Below are 20,631 nucleotides of genomic sequence, written 5' to 3'. Positions count from 1 at the left end.
TGATGGGATAGGTTTTATTTCCTATGCAGTTATTGCCAGGCAAGACTGCAGACTTAAACTCTCATATTGGTAAAAAATGTATGAAGACTGTTCAAGCAGTAAATCAGTACAGGATGCAAATTATATGTATTTAAAAAAAGGGAAAATATGCGCAGCCATTATCTCTTCAACATTAATGCGAGTTGTCCCTAAGCAATCTTGAATCAAATCCCTCTCCTTCCCCAAGATGATCCAGGGTAGGGTCTTAAGCTGGTTACCTATTTATGTCCAGCAAATGTTGCACTTCTGATGATGAATTGAGTATTGAAGTAAATTAACTAAATCAGCAGCTCCCAGATATTACAGGTTTATGTCTAGGTAGCTTAAAAAAAAAAAGGGAAGTTAAACAATTCTCTATGTGGCTCAACAGTTCCCAGGAGACTACGTGCTGTGCACAAGGTTCTCTGAAGCGGTGTAGTGTCATGGGAGGGAAAATGTTTTGTGCCTGCTCTATGTAAAGGATGAGGGAAGGATAAAGGCTGTTTCCTAATAAAAAGAGATAGTGAAAGAGGAGATTGAAGGGTTTCTTCGAAAACCAGTGGAATCTGTTCTCTCCTTTTTCACCTTTTCCGTAGCATGTTCTTAAGTTGTAAACAAAAGTTGTAGCATGCATCTTAAATTTATCTGCTTTCACAGTGGTGATCTTCCTTCATTGCTACAAATTGCTTTTCCTTTTCCCCTTTTCCTTTTATAACAAGAATGAGTAATGAATTTTTACTCCACCTTGAACATCCACTTCTATGACACTTCCAGAAAGCCTCGGTTTGATCTGAGGATGCTGAACTGCTGAGATTGAGAAGAACCAATTGAAATATTTTAACACGTTCAATTGGAATATGTTTGGGGTGGGGGGGTGTTTCCATCAGATGAAAAATGTAGTTATTTTGACACTGTTGCAATTTGAAGCAAAAATCCAAGAGTAAGAATACCAGATGGAGGGACAGAAATTTCCATTTTTTTTTTAAACATAGTAGTTACAAGACTCACTTAACAGTTCACTCAAGGACATCCTATTTGCAGCTTTTAGATCATTCAGTTTGTACTTTGGTGCCCAAACCTGCAATTAAGTGAATGAGATGACTTGCAAGATTTTGGATGGTGGTATTTCTTCTCTTATACTAATGAAAATAACCATACAGGACTCTGATTGTAATTACGGTGCACTTAGGGTATGGTGGTTACAGTGTAATTACAACATTTATTATTGTGATGTTTGGGAAATAACCTGCATCTGCAGCACCCAAGGGGAGCAAGTGGACACTGATGGCTCAGGCTGAATTTATTTCCCAGGGAATCGTGATTCATTCTTGTTCAGGAAGCAAAACAAGAAATAATGATGGTTGCCTCTAGTTACCAGGCAGAGGGAAATCATCGGTAAATAAACCTGCTACTGGACATGGAGAAGGGATGAACTGGGGTGACTGGAAGGGAGCATGGGGTCAGGCTCTTGCGTGGTCTGTGCTGAGCCGGTGCGATGTGAGCCGGGGGGGTGAGGACCTTTGGCTCTTTCTGGATGCAGATGGAGAGAGTTAACGACTTTCCAGGCTGGGTGTCAGGTCCAACTCTGACAGCGGTCTTGTTTGTGCCCTTCAAAAAGGTAATTAAAAAATCCTCCTTTTCCCTGATCTTTCCTTTCTTTCTTCCCAGAGGAGCGTGGGGGTAATCGGGTGGCCACGTGCTCCAGAATAGGGGAGCTGGAAGGTGCAGCTGCTAAATGCAAGGAAAGAAGAATTAATTAAAAGCGCACACGCACCCCCCATACACAGCTTTTGAATGCTCAAATTACTCTGACAAGTGACTGCTGTGCTCTCGACTCCCGCCGAACATGAATCCTCACCTGGACAAAACCAGTGAGCTAAACTGTCCTGAGAAACGTGCCTTCAGCCCCAGCCCATACCCGCCTTGGCAAGGGCCCTTCTGCTCCGAAATCTTGGCCCATTTGCACAGTGCTCCTTCCTTCTTGCTGGGTTTTTGTCCTGGCAACTCTTTCCAGCTTTTTATTATTTGGAAATTTAATTAATGTTGTGTCTGCTCCTCTTTGAGATCATTAACAAAGATGTTCATTAGGATGGAGCAGAATGCCCGTCCCTTCTCTCCCCTTGTTCACCTGAACGCTGTTCAGCGTTAAGCATCGTGTACGGTCTGTCTGACCAAGTCTCTTTGGAGTGGCGTTGCTTGCTGGTCCGGTTTGAATTAATTCTGGGAGTGAGATGGTTTGGTGCTGTTAATAGTCACTGGCTGTCGGATGAGCGCTTTTGTGTTAAAATCACCTTGTACAGAGGAGCAGTGTTGCTGCTCCCAGGGGCTGGAGAAACCGAGACACGGAGAAGAGCCCTCAGGTCCTAGCCTGGGCTCTTGGAGAAGCAGTGGTGTTTCCTGAGGCTCAGGCCAGTGGCGTCACCAGCAAAATGGGCCATTTTCTGTTCCCTAAATCTTTCTGTACTTTCTCTTCTTTTTCCCTTTTATACCCCAATATAGTTCTGTGTCACCTTCCTGTATTTGGGTAGAAAAGAAGACACTATATAGTGGAAAGGGGAATAAATAATAATATTTGCTAACGCCCCAAGGGAGGTATATTCAGAATATATGTGCTTGGTTCGGTGTGGAGGGCTGCTGCCAGCCACGCTGGGTGAGGGGAAAGGCGGCTGCTGGGCCAGCATCGCTTTGACACCCGCTCCCCCCGTTATCTTTACTTTTCCTTTTAAAGACAAAACAGGGCTCTGCTTTTCCTGACCAGGGTAAAGCATCCCTATGCTGAGCAGCTTCCAGCCGAAATGGAAGAGGTCTCAAAGTTTCTCCCAAGCCCCATCGATATCTTTGTTGAGAGATTTACTCCACGGACCACATCCCCTCCCAGTTCTGAGCCAAGAGCATCAGTTGCCATGGCGACTTCTTTGGGAAAGTCAGATGGGGAAAGTGCTGGTGTATTTTTAGCTTTGGGTAATGAAATTTAACAGCTGGAAATAAAGGTGAGGGCCAGCCAGGGTGCCCCAGGTTCATGGACCGCTGCTTGGGACCGGCTTTTCGTCAGCACGGGCAGGGAGGGCTGGTGGGGCGGCATTTGGGAAGGATGCTCAGGCCTGGGCTCACCCTCTGGGTGCTGTGCAGGGCAGTGCCCGTGCGTATATCAAAGGAGAAAGAATCACTATAAAGAAAAGCTGATAAGGAGGTGGTGTTACATGTAAAGATAAAGAGGAGGCTCTGGCTGAGGTCATAGCTGCTTCGTGTACAGTGTGTTCGACCTATAAATAGCTCTTCAAATATACCTCTGCAAGTGGTATTTATAGTGGGATGAGTGAAAAAAGCTCCATTTGGTGTCAGGAGTTGATGTGTGAAGGATGTTTCAAGCTTGGGTAAAAGTTCAGGTTTCTGGGAGGTATGGAACAGAGCTGGACCCCAAAGGCATGGGGTTTGCTCCTTTGACCGAGACTCAAAGGTTGCAGTGCTTTTAAATGAGCCTCCTGAAATCAGTGTGCCTGGAGAGGATGCTCACAGATGTTGGCATTCAGATATCCTCCAGCAGAGTCCCTGTACAAATGTAATTTATTCATGTAATTTGGATCTGTCTAACTCGTGTGTAAACTTTTGTGAAGGTAGACTCGTATTTTATTTTCTAAAATACTTCCTTGGCTCCCTGCAATATTTTTAGTTCTTTCGTCTTCAGCTGTCAAAAGTTTATTTTAAAATTAATTGATTTCGATGTAATATTTACTGCACTTTAGCTTTCAGCACAGCATATGAAAATAGATTTCACTACATCTGGCAGTGTCTAATGGGATTTGTTCCTACTCCAAAGGCTCCTTGCATTATGTACTGATGCTTGCAGCCGAGCTTGCTTTGAACAGACTCACCGTCTTCTCATATCACCGAGTTTACACTAGCTTGGACTGGGAGGGAGACGAGGTGAAGCATCTGAGCTTGAAGAAGCCACAGTTGCTGCATCCCTGAACCCAAAGTGTAGATCTTACAGATCTGGCCCCATATTCCTTGGAATTAAGAGGATCTTTCCTTTTTGCATCAGTGGGCTCTTTGGCTGGATTAAAAATTGATCCTATCTCATTGTGACAACCACCGTTGTGGTGAGGACTGAGCAGGGGGTCACAGAGGTGCCCTGGTGCTGGCACATCACCAGGGTGTCACAGATGGCAGAAAGCAGCACGTGGAAATTGGAGCAGTTTGCTAACACAGTGGTGTTGTCAAGGGAGGGAGAGAAATGTGAGGTGAGGTGATTTAGACGAGATATTGGGAAGAAATGTTTCCCTGTGCGGGGGGTGAGGCAGTGGCCCAGGTTGCCCAGAGCAGCTGTGGATGCCCCATCCCTGGAGGGGTTCAAGGCCAGGCTGGATGAGGCTTTGGGCAACCTGGGCCAGTGGGAGGTGTCCCTGCCCATGGCAGGGGGTGGAACTGGGTGGGCTTTAAAGTCCCATCCAACCCAAACCATTCTGTGCCACCTTTGAATTGTAAAGCTTTAAATAACCTGTTAGAAAGATGTCACTGAAACCACTTCCCTGTGCAGAGAGAGGTGACCTGCCAGGAGTCCATGGCAGGACCGACAATATTTTCTCATCTGAGGCTTAATGCCTGAACTATCCGGGACTGGACAAACTTTTTCTGTCCAATCTGTTTCTTGATAGGGAGTAGAGTATTTTTTAATTAGTTGTTTTATTTCCCCAAAAAAACCTGCTGAGTTTTCCCTCCCACTTCTCCAATTAAACACTTTCACGTGAAGATTAAACTCCTCTGAGCAAAGTTGCAGCAGCCCCAGCATGCCGATTTTTCATATACCCTCATTCCCAAAAGAGATATGATAGAGCATCCTGTGTTTTCCACTCCACAGCACGGTGCAAAGACTGTTTAACCAAAATGAAGAAATCAATGCCTCCTTCTCTCCCTACTTCCAGCCAAACCCTTTCAAGTAAGCAGGCTCCCAGCTGGCTGAAATGTTAGCATTTCCCCATTTGGCATCTGCAACAGTCAGATGTGGGGAGCTTGGTGGTGGGGCTTCAAGCTGAGAGGTCTGTGAGGAGTGGGAGATGTGCAGAGCCATCGAGGCGGTGGGTGCATGGGGGTCCCTTGGTGTGCTGCACGGGTGGAGAGCGGCTGTTAAAGGCTGGAGGGGGACACGTCAGAATTAAAAAAGCAAAACAAAGTCAGATGTCAGAAGCGGAGCCAGGCTGAGGAAGAATGATGGAAGTGAGTCCTTGGATGCCATCAGCATTTTTGTTGATCTGAGGCTGTTTATTGCTGTAAACCAGTTATAAATTAGAGAAAAGCCATGAAGAGGAGTGAGGGATGGAGATTGCCTGGGCATGGTTTAAAAGATGTCCATCCACATTTATCGACCAAGGGAGAATACATGCATCCAGGCTTCGGCTGCAGAGCTGTGGACCCTGCAGGGGAGGCAGTCAGCACCCAGCTGTTCCTCTTCACATAGTTTTCTTGGAGAAAGTCCTTGCTCCATCCGTGTGACATACAGTAAATCCGCCTCACAGACATGCTGAGGGGCTTGGAGAAGGGCTGTTGGAGGAATCCCTGGGGCTGGGGTTTGCTGTGTGGCCGTATTTACTGTAGATCAGGATGGCTCATGCCCAGCAGATGTGCAGAAAGAAATGAAGTTCCATGTGTAATGAAGAAGTAATTTTGCAACTATAATTAGCACAGAAAATAGGCAGCTTGAGTGTGGGTGCTGCTGGATTTATCTATCTGCATACAGAGGTGTGCATGCGTGACTGCGTACACACAAGTATAAATGTTTTATATGAACATATCATGATTACACTGACTTGAGATGATCAAATAAGCATCATTCCCATCAGAGAAGGCAATATATGCTGCTTTGGTGTCCCATGCGTGCAGATGCATCAACCAGGGAGTCCTCCACCGTAACAACTCCTCTCTTCTTCCTTCTCCTTTACAGAAATCCGTGAAGCTTTCCGGGTGCTGGACAGGGATGGAAATGGTTTTATATCCAAGCAGGAGCTGGGCATGGCGATGCGTTCCTTGGGATACATGCCCAGTGAGGTGGAGCTGGCGATCATCATGCAACGCCTCGACATGGACGGTAAGTCCTCGCTGTTGGTTCCTTGCTGTTCCTGGTGGAGGCAGCTTTCCCGGGACATTGCAGCCTCAAGGTCACCAAGGAAGGTCTGGAGAGGAAGCTGTGAAACTTTGCCTTTCATCACAGCAAGAAAAGCGCAGACTGTGACCCATCAACCTCCCGTAGATAAACCTGCCTCTTGGGGAACCCACGCAAGGGAGATGGAGCATCTTTTATTTGACCAGCTGACGCAGCTGGGTGAAGACAGACCTGCTCTTGCAACCTTTCTCTGAAAATTTGCAAATGGTCTCTTGCAAGGCTTGTGTAACCTTTCTCTTTGCATTCATGGGCAGCATCTGGCCCAGTAATGCTTACTGGGAGATGACCTGAGAGCCCAACCAAGCAGAGCTGCCTGGTCCTGCAGCCTCACCGCTCCTTGCAAGTAAAAGATGCTGCATAGGGGAGCTGTGCTGTGTCGTAACAAAGTGTTGATGGTTTTGAAGGAGAAGTTTAGAAGGGTGGAATAATTTTGAGCAAAGTCCTGCTGTGAGAGCTCGTCAAACAATTACCAAGAGGTAATAAAGGAAACAGAACCCACCATTAACAGGAACAGAGAAATACAGCATCAGGATGCTGGAGCCAGGGGGGACTTTTTAACTGCTGCAAAGCTACAATCAGAGCTGATCACAACGAGCGAGCTGTCTTTAAAATGTCCTTGGGCAGAGCAGGAAGGGAGACTTTCCTGATTCCTGAAATGTGCAGGGGAGCTGGGATGTGGATCTGACCTTCTCCTTGCCTTCTGCAGGCAGCTGCAGCAGGGTGGAAGCATGGTGCAAAGTGAGATGAAATAATTCAAACCAGATACTGGATGCAGCCCCTGGTCCAAAGGGGGATGGTTGTCCAGACAATGAGACACCAGCATCCTCAAGGAGATTGCTGAGAGCAGAGCCCATGGGAGATTGTGGCAGCGAGAGCGAAGCTCTCCTACCACCCTGGGGACATCCGAGTTGAATGTCCCCATGAGATGCACAGTACAACTATATCCATCAGGCAGGGGCAGCGGGAAGAGGCTGTCAGCCTGCGCAAGGGTGTTCAGCATCTCTCTAGAGCAGGGAGACAAAGTAATACAAAACCTGGCAGATAGAGAAGATCGGTTGTTGAAGTGATCTCATTCCTAAAAGAAAAGAAAAACATAAGATCCATCATTTTAAAAGCGTTTTCTGCAAAAATTATTGTTTGCACCCTGTTACGTTCTGCTGGGCTTTCCCAGCCGACCAGGTGATTTCTCTTTAGGTTTTGCAAAGGCCAGACTCAGCGTGGTGCCAATTCGTGGGGTCTTTTACCGAAACTCTGTGCTTTTTTGGAAAAAGAGTGCTATGGACTTGGCTTCCAGTTTTGATTCATCTCCAGTTATTCCCTGACTCTCGGTCTCACAGACTTGAGACTTTGGCACTCTTTTGTATACACTCCTAGCGTGCAGGGACCTGTAATCGGAGAGGTGGAGTTAAAATAGAGAGTAATGGGCTGCAGATGGAAGGTGCTAAATTCCTGCTTGAGACCTTTCAGAAAGCTCCATGTGTTTTCTGCAGAGATGGGAGGTGATCCTCCGTCTCTTCCAGCTCAACAGTTCCAACAGCTCCAAAGAGACAGTCTGGTTGTACTGGGTGGTTTTATTGTTCTTATGTCTCGGCTGCCTGTTGTTGCGGTGTTTTGAGCAGAGGATTTGGGGGCTGGACACAAGTCTGTGTTACGTGAAGGTCAAATGGGCCATATATTAAAAAAAGACAGGGTAATGGGACATTCCTTAGGCACTGAGCAAACAGGGGAATATTATATGAAAGATTTACCTTGTCTGCAAATTGAATTAATGCTATATGGCTTGAATTAATATTATATGGCTTATGGCTACTTATGGATTGTCTTCATTTTTTTTAATGGGATTTAACTTGAAATACGTGGTGAGAACCAGCAATAGCTTCCTCCTTCCTCTCCCACTGTGCATGAACATCATTCGGTAGCAGGGCTTGATCCCAGTTTTCTCCCAGGAATGTCAGTCATGCCCTGTGCTCCCAGGGACAGCCTTACCTTCCTTCCCATGTACTCCTGTTGAGGGTTGCCGAATTTTTCCAAGGCTTTCGCTCAGCATCAGGGGGGGTTGGAAGCTCGTCTGGATGAAAGGTCACGTTCAGAGATGATCAGGAAAGCCAAGGGGACGGTGGTCATCCTCCTGCGCATCTCCCAGCACCTGAATTACGAAGTGACGGCAGGTAGTGTAGCCAGACGTCTGTTTCTCCACGCAAGGCTGCTGCCAGTGTCTGCTAATAATGAGGTAATACAATTGGCAGCAGTTTATATTTAATCTGAACCAGCCTGAACAGACCTTGTGCAAACATACGGTTTTCATCAGGAATTACCTTGGGAGTGCGTTCACATTGCAGGATGGCAGAGTGGCTGTATCTGCCGCGGCTTATTTAACTGATGGGCTTCAAATAATGAGCAACCGGAGCTGGTCTGGATTTGGTTTTCATTGCAAACCCTATTTTCTGTAGGGATAAGGAGGGAGGCTCAGCCCTGTCTAGGTCAGACACTCATGCAGGATGGCTGGGTTGGACAAAACATGTTTTAAGAGGAGCATATGCGATGTATGCTGGAGTGGTTTTGTGGCTGAGCATAAACTGATATGACAAGAGCATTTCACACCTTTATGTCACTTTCTTCCACCAAGGATCTCACCACGCTCAGTAAATAACACAGGGATGAACTCCAGAGACACCCAAGGACAGTTGCTGGTGGGGCTGGAGCATGCAGCTGGTCAGTGACACACAGGGACCCTCCAAACCAGAGCAGAAATGAAGGTGCACCTCATAATTCATTGCGTTCGGAGGCAAAATGTTGGGAAATGCTGCACGAACTCCAGTGACAATGGCAATTGCACAGCTTGGATTTAGCCCAGGAACTCTTCAGAGGTGTCATATCGCTTTTAATGCCTCTGTGGCTCTTGAGTGCTGCCATCAGCCTTACTCTGCAGGTGACATGCCAGTGGCCCTGGCATTGACAAGGTGGAAGTGACTGCAACGAGTGGGTTTGCCCACTGGGAACATCATGGGGTGATGCTAAGGATGCTCAAGAGCTTCCAGATATCCTCTGGGGCTCAGAGCGGCAGGAGGGGACTCCTGCTTGTTGGGATCACAAGGATGCGAGTTGTCCGGTGCCATGAAGGGTGTGGCACATGGGGAGCCTTGGGGTATTTATCTGCTGGGCTTTGATGTCATGGCACAGCAAAGCTACTGCAGTTCTAGGGAAGGGGGAGACAAGTTTACCCAAAAAACAGTAAGGTGGGAACCAAGAGCAAGATATATTGGGGCTGGCAAACAAAGCAAGAGATATTTTGACTTGGCTTTTTTTTCCCCAACAGCTGGGGTGAGTTTGGGCCACTGGGGCAGAAGATGTTTTGTTCCTGTTCTGGAGCAGGGTATGAGCAGTGGGAACTGGTGGTGGCACGTGGGAAGCCTCCAGCTTTGGCTGTGCTCTGTCCTAGGACATGCCACAGCCCTGCAAAGGACCACGCTCCCAGCTACGTTTGCCCTCTTAGCATGGCTTTGCTGAATGCAGGTATTTACAGGGAATATCTAATTCTTGCCAGTTGTCACTGGAGGAAGACAGGCATCAGAGGCTGGAGTACCCACTGCATTTCCTACAAACGCCTTCTCCACCTTTTCTTCTGAGTCCCTTTGCTGTTCTGCAAGGAGTGCTTTACCCAGGTGGAGAGGAACGCAGCTGCCTCAGGGGGAAATGTTATAGTTGGCACAAAAAACTGAATTAGGGAGAAAAATGAGAATATACTTGGAATATTTCAAGGTCTCAAGAGAAGTCTTATAAATCATCAGAAACACCCTTTTATGAACTACTGGAGGTTGCTGTGGCATTGCTGTAATGGGGAGATGAAAATACCAAAATAGAACAGAAGGCGAAAGGTTTTTTCTTTTGTGCAAAAATGCCTCTTTTTGGGAACAGAGGTGGGGAATGGTGGTTCGGTCTCTCAGAGCATGAGATTCGCATTAGGCCAAAGCTTTGCTTACATCTTGATAGAAGTGGTGCGTGACTGTGCCAGGAGAGGGTTGTTCAGTAGAGCTGGGCATCTATCCAGTGTGCTGTGCCTTATAGGGACATATTGTTTGCTTTTGGTCTGGAAAGAGAGGTCAAATTTTACCTTAGTTTATATCCTTGAATTGCTTTATCCTTCACCATAATTAGGTATCGCCTGAATGTAAACATTGTAGACGATGAGAGGTGCATACATCTCTGTCTGCAATCTGGAGACTGACCTGAAATGTTCTGCCAGAATGTGGAAAGTAAAATATTTTATATATTTATATGCTGGAGAAGAAATTATTTGTAAATTCTTCCAATTGGCAGTAATGCTAATAAAAATGCAGAGAAATGGCACATTAAATGTGTTGCCTTATCTGGGATGCCTGCTCTTTCAGCAGACTTTTGCAATAAAATAGATGAATGTGTGACTTAAGTGTCAAACTGTTTCGTTACAACATAAGACACTTTTATCTGAGGAATAAAATAAGCACTCGGTGTACTAATTAGAGGAGCAGCTGGTTTTCAGTATCCTGGAAAAATAACTTCAGGCTGACACAAGAGGGGGGAAAAAAACCACCCCAGTGTGTCAAATTGTTTATTATAGTACAAATAGGAAATACTTTGATCAAGCAAAGGACAAGCTGGTTTCATCAGTGTATGAGTGAGCTACCTGTTACTACATTATGGATGTGACACGTCAGCACTAGTAGCGAAAATACAGCTATGACACCCTTATGAGCAATAAAAAACAGGGGAAAAAATCCCAGTTTAAAATTCTGCATATTCCCAAGATGCTTTGCTGTGTCTCTTTGTGGAGCAGGGAATTGAAAAGAAAAAAAAACCCAACAAACCAGTGAGCTGCAATGGTTGCAATGGGGTTCTGCATGTTTATTGTCCTCTTATGCTTCGCCTGCGTGAGCTGTGCTGCTCTGAACGGTGAGGTAGCCTCATGCATACTCAAATTTTCTGTCATCCCCTTTGGAAAGGAAAGAACACATCTGCATGGATGGTGTCACATCACAAGGGATGGTGTCGGTACGCTGTCTCCCTGAAGGTCGGTTCTCCGAGCTGTCGTACTGCTGTTGGGTCAGGGTTTGTATGTAGACATTGCTTTGGTTTGTTTCCCGTGAGGGAAGGGATATCGAATTTGGGTGCTCCCATGGCTGGAGCATTTGTGCTGTGTCACAGGGATGGGGACGACCAAAGGACCTGGGCTGGGAGATCTGGGGAGATAATAAATCTTGCTTCTAAAAACTAAGTTCTGAGATTTCCCCCATGGTCTGCAGAAGGCGAGTTCCTTGCTCTTGGACGTTGCTTGGCCAAATGATTGCTTCTGTCCAGAAGATCAGCTTGTGCTGCACTGGGCAGGACAAGGGTGACATTCAGAAGCTGAAAACATTTTCTCTCTTTCTATTGTCTCTTTCTCTCTTCTTTTCTTTGGTGTTTTTGTTGTTGTTGTTGGTTTTGGTTTTGGTTTTGTTTTTCGCCCCTTCACTGGCATGCATAATTCCTTGTGTTTCAACATTTCAACATGAAACCGTGTAAAATATTCTGGGCTGCTGGAGGTAGAAGGAGTTTCTGTGTTTAAAATGCAGACTTAATAGGAAAAGCACGGACAGGTTGTTGCAGACTTTGGGTTTGTCCTCTGTACTCAAAGGCCTCTGATTTTTATGTGTGAGAAATGATCCAGCAACGTTTCGGCGTGGTTGTCCTTTAAACCGTATTGCTGAGCTGAGAAACGTGGTCAGCGAGATGGATTTGATGAGACTTGTCTTTATTTATAGAGGCCGCTTCCTTCGTGTCTGCTCTGATTTGTAAAGCAGAGATTATCATATTATGGGTTCTCGCTGCAAAGAATGAAGAGTAATTATTGCTGTTGGTGAAGCTAGGCAGATTCACAGCTCAGTACCGGGGAGAGGTTCATAAGGAATATCAAATTTTGTCTCCGGTGCAGCGCCTGGAAAGCTGAGTGCAGCCGTGTTGAATAGACAGGACAAGAGGAAACCTTGAATTGCAATTCCCTCCCCAAAACCTGTCCACCCTGTGCTCCAATGGGGCAGATCTGTGATCTCTCACGCAGGCGTGCCCTGTGATTTCTTTGCATCCTTGTTTAATTTTATTTATTCCTTAAAATGCGTTGCTCCTGCTATTATAATTTGGGTTTCACAGAATGGGTATGCCACTGGGAACACACATATTCCTCTGTTTTAATGAGCCTGTGACTTGCTGGTTGTCCCAAAGTTGTGCCGAGCTGTCTGATAGCCACCGTGATGCTTGCACAGCTCTCCTGCTATTCCTGGGTCCTGGGGAGCAAAAATAATTACAGTCCCGAGCGGTCGGGATACGATTTTGCTCCTCTCGATCCATTTGACAAAAAGATCAACTGGTTACAGGTTGCAAGACAGACAAATTCTGCAAACACCTGCAAAATGAGCCCTCTTGGTTTTTGGTACTGGGTGCCTTTGCACGGGGGAGAGGTCCTGGGGACGCGGGGCGAGGGGACGGCGGGGCTGGCGGTGGCCGTGCTGGAGGCACACCACCCTTGGCAGGCTCTGCAGTGTCTCTCCCTGCCAGGCTGGTCACAGGGACAGTAACTGGGGCATCCTGTGGCTTCTCAGGGCTGGCATGAAGCTGGCGTGCTGCTTGGCAGGTGTCTGATGGAGATTTTTTTTTTTTTTACTGCAGTCACTGTTTTTATTGGACTTTTCGTGTAGCTGAGCACTAAGAGCATCCTGCTTGTTTCAGCTCTTGTGGCAGAGCATGGGACACGTCACACCCGGCACCGCAGAGGCAGAGCCCCCCATCCTCTTCAATCACTGTCTCGCGGGTCAGCTCCTGGACAGGCTCCCCCTGGGCACACATGGGGAGTTAATAGATTTTTTTTTATTTTATAATAGGGAAGCAAAGAAGTCCTCTGCAGCTGTTTCCTTTTCCTTGCAAGACGAGCCAAGGGACTGTCAAAATGAATAACTCTCAAGGTCCTTTTCTCGGTGTCATGATGGATAAACCCCTGGCTCCGTCTTTCTGGGCTCTGGTTCAGCCTTTCAGACCCCATGGAAATTTCCTCCTCCAGGAGCATGTGTCTGGACAATTTGCTAATCTTTTATGTGTAGTTGTCATTGAAGCAGAGCAGCCAGCTCCACACAGCCGCTCCTCAAACCGCAGGACATGGAGGTGCCCTTAAGGGACAGGGTGGGCTCCAGTGGAGATGTTTCACCCTTTCCTTCAGCTCCAGGGAAGTTTTTCCTCCAAAAAAGGTCACTAAAGCTCTGGGATGTGTGGCAAAGCTGCTGAATGGTAAAAGAGTGGCTGACAGATATGCCCCCACTGTTTCCAGGGAGCAAGAGAAATGAGAAATTATATTTTTTTTTATGTGTATGCCTTGATGGGGAATATCAGAGACCCTTTGCAGATGGCTCTGGGGCAAAAACTCCCAAGGAAAAGCAAACAAGACTTTTTGGAAATGGGAGATGCTTATTGTTGTCTTTCTCCATCCTGGGGAGTGGCTGCACATCCCATGCCTGCGGATCACTGTGTGGGCGGGCAAGGAGGTCTGGCACCCAGCCCTGCTGGCGACGTTTGGGAAGGTGATGTTCCGTGCCTCAGTTTCCCCACTGCAAAACAGCCGTGTCAGCATTCGAGTGGAGCTGTACCTCTTCATTTCAGCCAATTTCATGGTCACCTAGAACTAAAACTCTTTTCAAAGTCGGAAGTTTTATGAAAGACCTTCTCCAGTTCTCGCTGAAGTTCTGGCTTGAGGCTGTAATTAGGCAGAAAGTCCCTGGGTCGTGCTGGGGAAAGGGTCAGGCTGGCGATCAGGCTGTTCTCCTCTGACCTTAAAATCTCTGAACCCGAAATACTCAGCTGGGAGATATCCTGTGGCTGGAGCTTTTCTGTGCACATTTCAAGGCACAGCGGCAGCAGCAGCCTTCCCCAGACCGTGTTATTGCCACTCGGGTTACTTCATGGGCGCAAACAATGACATGGAGCGGGACAGAGGCACTGCAGCTAGCTATTAGGAGAATAAAAATAAACAGGAGTGTTGTGTGCGCCTGGGACCCAAGCTGCAAAAGACTAGCTCATTAACTTTAAATAAATCACCTAGCTGCGCTCTGGAGGTCAAACTCGAGGGGAAAAAAAAAAAAGCGTGAATACTTATCAGTCTGCACACAGCAGATCCTCATCTCTGTTTCAGTGTGTGCCTCGTTCTAGTGCCATGACAAGAAACTTTTAAGGAGGAGGGAGAACCCAATTATCCTGAAAGTGGCCAGGGAAAAGACTTATTTAGGAAGCAGTCAGGCCAAATTATGCAAGCTCCCAGTTCAATGCACAAGGCTCTGAAAACCAGGTGTGAGTCTGTTCTGCCCTTGGGTACAGGCGATACAATCCACGCGCGTGTTCCCCCTCTCTGTTTCTTTCCCTCTCCCGCTCTTTCTCCAGCCCAGTGAATATTTAATCACATCCTCCAAGGGAGCCACTCCGACAGGAGACTTTTGGATGGCTGAAGGCTGAGGGTCAAGGCTCTCCCATGGGATGGAGGGTGAGAGGGGTTCATGCTGCTGCTCCCCTGAGCGATTAATTATTTCTTCAAAGCAGAAAAGCTCTGTCAGGAGACTTTGCAAGAGCCCATGCACTGCCTGCTGCTACCTGGGATGTGGGGACTTGCCATCCCGGCTCAGCCCCATCCCTCTCCCCTCTGCCACGTCCCGCGTGGTTTGGGGGTGCTCTGCTCCACTCCCCCTGCCCGGGATGTCCAACCTGGACTGATGGTAGATCCTGTGGGAGCAAGATGTACCAAGAGAAAGACAGGATGGGGCTCAGGCCACGCGGGTGTAGCTTGGCTTGGTGTAAGTGCAGCTGGGGGTGTTTGGTGCGGTGGGTGCCCTGCTTGGTGCTCTGACAAGGTGACTGCAGAGCTCTCCTGCCCTCCTGTTTAGCAGGAAACATCTTCCAGCAAATACTTTCCCTTCTCCCCATCACTGAAGTCAAGGGGGATGAGAGGAAACAAAATCGTTAGGCTGGAGCTGAAAGCCCATCAGCTTACAGAGGGCTGTGAGTTTCTGTGCTCAGCTCTGACGCACCGGGATGCACAGCACCTCCTGCAAGAGCAAACGCCAGCACCTTGAAACCTCCTTGGCCTGGGGATCTGGAAGCACAATCCCAACATGGACGAATGGGGTTTGAAGGCAAGTAGTTTAGGAGAGTAAATCCCCCTTCAAAAATGCTGGAGGCTGCTTCAGATCCCCCCAACATCCATGTCCAACTCTGAGTTTGCTCCCTGGGAGTGCAGTGGTAGTTTTACAGGCTCCTCTGTACGTTAAGTCATTAGTGCTTTTCCTTTTTGAACATCCTGTTGGTTTATTTAGAAGAGCTAATGGCCATTTTTCACAGGTGCAGACACCCCCTCCTTGGGGCTGACATGTCCAAAGCTAATTTCCTTGGGCTGCAGCATCTGGGAGAGCTGGAAGGGAGCCTGGATTCCCAGCTCCACACTGCTCTGAGCTGCCGCTCCATTGTCTTTGGCGTGCTCAGCATAAGTGGATGTTGAATATGATGCGGGGTCCGATGATCCCCTGCTGTAGCTCCGTAGAGCTCCATGGTGGCAACCAAACTGAGCTCACAGCACAGCTGCAGTTATCCCCAAGATCTTTCTGCACCCAGTGAGCGAACAGTGGCGTTGTGACTTTGGCAGGTCCAGGACCCCATGCTGGGCCATATGCGGTCATGGGGCACTGAAACGGCTCCCAAAGAACCCAAAGATGCTGCTGGGTGTCTTCAGGCATCTCCTTTCCATGATGGAGCAATGAGCCAGGCTCACATGAGGCTGTTAACAGTGCATGTAGTCACTATTCCTTTTTATTATTACATTTGCCTGGTTTTTTGTAGGAACTGGGATGGTGTCTTGCAGAGAGCAAACCTTTGTGGGTATCTGGAAGCACTTAGCTCCCAGCTGATGCTAAGGGGCTGGTAATGATAAGCAGATCTGATTTGTCTCTGATGATGTGGCCAGCAATGCTCTGAGTCATCACTTTAGTCATGCAAGGTTCAGCTAACCCCCTCGCCGGGATTAAGAGGAAGCATCATGGAGAAGGAAAATGTTAGGGCACAGCTGTAAGTAAATACATGGTTTAGGTGGTTTAAAATCAAGGGTTAGACTCATCTCTGGTGTTGTGCTAAGATCACCCACACAAGCAGTGACCGTCCCTTGGCAGATGGGTGGTAGCTCAGGGATGAGGTGGCATCTGGGACACATCCTGCCCCAGAGCACCTCTGCTCTACACCCACCTTCCCATCTGACGGTCGTCCCCTGCCCCAGCTGACCTGCATCGCCATGCCTCGAGGTCTCTCCACCCTCCCAGTTTGTAAATCAGTTTTTGCAATATGGGAGTGCCTTCATCCATCAGGGACTTCAGCATGGCTCGGGTTTATAAACCTGGTCTGCATTGTAACTGGTGGGAACAGGGGGAGGAGGATGGCTGAGACTGGCACTGGATGGGGAGCACAGCCTGCTCCATCCTGGCTGTAATTTTTTTGGCTGCTTGTGCCCTATGCCTCCTTCCAAGGTTGTTTTCCTTCAGTGGGATGTGTTCTTGTTAAAGTAGTTGATGTGAGCTTGGAGGTAGAAGGTGCGGGGAGAGGATGTGAACACCGCACGCGTTATAAATCGGCCCCGGGGGGATGACAAGGGCTTGGGGCTGTGTGACCGCTGCTGATGGCAGCGTTGTTCAGGGCTCATGGTAAGGAGCAAGGGAAGGGGAGAGCAGCATGTGCTCGAGCCTGGCATTTTCTTCCCCTTCTTCCCATCCCTTAAACCCATCTGAAAGTTCATTTCTGAATAAGCCGCATAATGCTCGCTCTGAATATCAACTACTCTGGGGTGAGGAGCACATCTGTAGGCACAGCCAAGCCAAATGTGGGGATGTGTGCGGTGTTTGATTTGCCTCCAATGCAGATTCTCCAACAGATGAATGCATCGTGCGTCGGCTTGTAGCGCGCCATGTGCGTGACTATGGCTCAGAGGAGAAGGAAGAGGAGGAAGGCATCTTTGGATGGTACCAGCACAAATTCCAAGTGGAGTGCTCCTAGGGTCTGATGGGTGGCCTGGATGCATGTAAATCCCACAGGCGATGTGGGTGTTGGGCATTACCTGGTTGTGCCGTGGTTGTAGAGAGCAACCCTGTGCTTTTCCACCTTGCAAACATGTGGAGTTGCACTGGGTGCGTCTTGGAGCCTATGTGTTGGTTTTTATAACATTTCTCTCCTGGTTGTTTACTGTAAAGGGAATTTTCAGCCAAAATTGTGAGTTATCTTTCTTGGTATTATGATGCTGCAGTCTCCTGAGATTCTGATGGCAGGAAGGTTTGTTTTCTGCAGCTTAAAATGGATGTTAAAGGACTATTTCTACCAGGGAAAATGTTTTGGGGTCTAGTTTCCTTGCTAGTTAACAGTTTAAATTGAAAAATCAGTCAATAAGGGGACAATGCATTTTGTAATGGCATCTTTCTCCTGAGGTTGTGGGGAATGCTATGATTAAGCTGAAAATTGAACCCTGTGAAGTTAGTTATGATCCCTGGCAATGGCACAGGGAAGTTATGAGCATGCATTTGCCCAAAGTTTTGTTCTGAGTCAGACGCAGAGCCCAGGAGTCCTGGCACCTGCTTTCTCATGAGGCACATGTAGACTAAGTCCTGCCTCTCCTCTGTGGATGAAATGACATTGTAGAAAACGCAGATTGAATAACTCAGTATTTTGGGGTCACATATGGGTAGACCAAATATATTCACAGGCAGGTACTAGAATCTCTTTAAAATGCAAATTGTTTTCTTGCTAATCTGGATAATTTATTTAACCCAATTTGCATGGAAGTGTATGGTTTTGTTGCTGTACCGCATCTTGCTGATGTACTGCAATGTAAATCGCCCTGAATCCACTGTCACCTTGCATTACCTTCCCCAACGTGATCCAATGTGCAGTGACTGATACAAGCCGACTTCATGTCATAAACTGATGCCTCCCATGGGGAAGCTGAAAGAACACATTTCCTCGTATCCCATAAATGTTTTAAAGAACGGCTTTCCAAGTGATGGGGTGCCAACCCCTTTCACTTTCTGCTTAATAAGCTGTCCCAGAAATAAGGTCCTTCCTCAGCACGTACTGAGCCCTGTAGATGTGAGCAACGTTAGCAGTTGGATGGGGTCTTCTTGCATGTTACAAGATCAAAGCTATTCTGAATCCCTGCTGGGTTTCCTTTCAGCACCCCCATCACTACCTCGTCCCCAGGACATTCACTCTTGTCTTTACAAAATTACAGGCAGAGCCTAGCGAGTAGAGATCACTATTCTGGCAAACGAGCGTTTTGACTCTGCTTATTTTCCCATTGTGTTTCTATGAAGATAAGGACACAGAGAGATTTCAATCAGCGGTGCATATGCTCAGATCAAGCGTATGAAATACAATGAAAAAGGAGAGAGAGCGGCCGCACGTGGTAAAGCTGTCATGCAGGGCTGCGCAGGTACTGCAGTCAACAGTGACATTTTAATAGTAGCCCTTGCATTGATCTGCTTTATTCTGATGGTTTCAGACACCTCTTACACCTAATAATTTAGCAACAGCAACTACATGGAGATCTGGATGCAGTCAGTTCCAGCTGAATTGGAATAAAAAAACAACCACAAAGTCTTACAGTTGCTGATTCTGTTTCCAGCCTTGAAGGAGGGCTAATATATCCACCCATATTAACTGGTCTAATAACGTGTAGGAGGATATGTCTATGGACTGACAGACAAACGAGAGGCCTGCAGACATTGAACTGCCCTGTTCAGACAAGCAGGTATTTTTAAGATCCTTCAGCAGGCATGAATTTCCCTTTTTTTTGCCATTTTCATTAAGCATCACACAAGTTCTCTGAGGGAAAAGTAGTACTTGATACAATGCTCAGATATACTTCAGGCAGCCACATGTCTCATTTACAAAACATACAATGTACTGCAGGGGCTGGGGACCGCACAGGATTAGTTCATTAACGGCGGGAGCCGTCTCCTGTTCCACTAACGGCACCAGAACTGGGTCTGAGCTGCCTGCTCGGCATGCTGAGCACACGGGGCTTTGAAGAGGCAGCTGCTGATGGAAGGCTGAAATGAAATGCCTTGTGGATTCACAACAGTCTGGTTCTTCCCTCTGCGTGTGCTCCCTTCTTCTTGAGGGGCAGGTTGGTCTTAGAAAAGCTGTGCAGAGACCCAGCTGTTCGGTAGCTCTGGAGAGGGGAAGAGCCCCAGCCGTGCTCACAGCTCCTGTCCTCCCACCAAAATTTGTTTTTCTTGAGAAGTGACTTTCCTACAAACTCACCAGGGCTGGGGAACAACCTGTTTATCTCTGTTGGTGCATCACCTGGTCCTGCCTGCAGGTGTGGTTATGCCACAACATGGGCCATTCACTGGGATCATAACACATTTGGGTCTGTAGGTACAATGTTGCTGGTGTATCATAGAATCACAGAATGGTTTGAGTTGGAAGGGACCTTAAAGCCCACCCAGTGCCACCCCCTGCCATGGGCAGGGACACCTCCCACTAGCCCAGGTTGCCCAAAGCCTCATCCAGCCTGGCCTTGAACCCCTCCAGGGATGGGGCACCCACAGCTTCTCTGGGCACCCTGGGCCACTGCCTCACCCCACACACAGGAAAACATTTCTTCCTCACATCTCATCTCAATCTCCCCTCTTTCAGCTTGAAACTGTTACCTTTTGTCCTGTCCCTGCACCCCCTGATCAAGAGCCCCCCATCTCTCCTGTAGCCCCCTTTCAGCACTGGAAGCTGCTCTAAGGTCTCCCCGGAGCCTTCTCTTCTCCAGGTTAAGCAAGCCCAATGCAGGTGCCATAGCGCGTGTATGGGTCCATGATATGCAGCAGATCCAGAGCGGCACATTGGACATGGGTTTAGTAGTGGTACATTGATCTTTTTCTCTCATTCCAGGGGATGGCCAGGTTGATTTTGATGAATTTATGACTATTCTGGGACCTAAGCTGGTATCATCGGAAGGCAGAGATGGCTTTCTGGGAAATACAATAGACAGCATATTCTGGCAGGTAAGTGGTCATTTTTTTTTAAATGCAACTTTAACCAACTCTCAATAGCTTTCAGAAGTGATTTGGTGGGGAGCATAAGATGTTTTACTAGGCATGAATGCTTGTGTAAAGGCTACTGGGATCTGTCTCCCAGTGTACTGTGTAAGACCATCTCATGTTGCTGGGGGGACCTGTTGTCATCTAAGCTCTGTGCAGGAGGAAGGGGAAGAAATTATAGCAGATGAACTTCAGTTGGACACAACAAAGAACCCAATTATGTGTGCAACGTGTTTGGGAGCATTTTGGAATTCATTTTTGAAAGAGAAAAACATTTTTCTCAATGAATCTTTTGAGTTAGGAACCTTGAACCTGTCCGTCAGCTCTCTGAAATGCGCCACTGCT

At 47.5% G+C, this 20,631-nt stretch overlaps 1 protein-coding gene across 1 annotated transcript; it reads left to right on the top strand.

The window, feature by feature from the left end:
- Positions 1-5,956: 5,956 nt before the first annotated feature.
- LOC104463918 (calcium-binding protein 8) lies at positions 5,957-20,250 on the top strand (the record flags this gene model as incomplete). Its single annotated transcript, XM_010076432.1, has 2 exons — positions 5,957-6,100; positions 20,138-20,250. Coding segments are annotated over 2 exons (257 nt in total), but the record flags the coding sequence as incomplete, so codon positions are not given.
- Positions 20,251-20,631: the final 381 nt, after the last annotated feature.

The sequence above is a fragment of the Pterocles gutturalis genome, unplaced genomic scaffold (assembly GCF_000699245.1).
Source record: "Pterocles gutturalis isolate BGI_N339 unplaced genomic scaffold, ASM69924v1 scaffold29368, whole genome shotgun sequence".
Classification (NCBI taxonomy): Eukaryota; Metazoa; Chordata; class Aves; order Pterocliformes; family Pteroclidae; genus Pterocles; species Pterocles gutturalis.
This window is presented reverse-complemented; position numbering and strand designations above follow the sequence as displayed.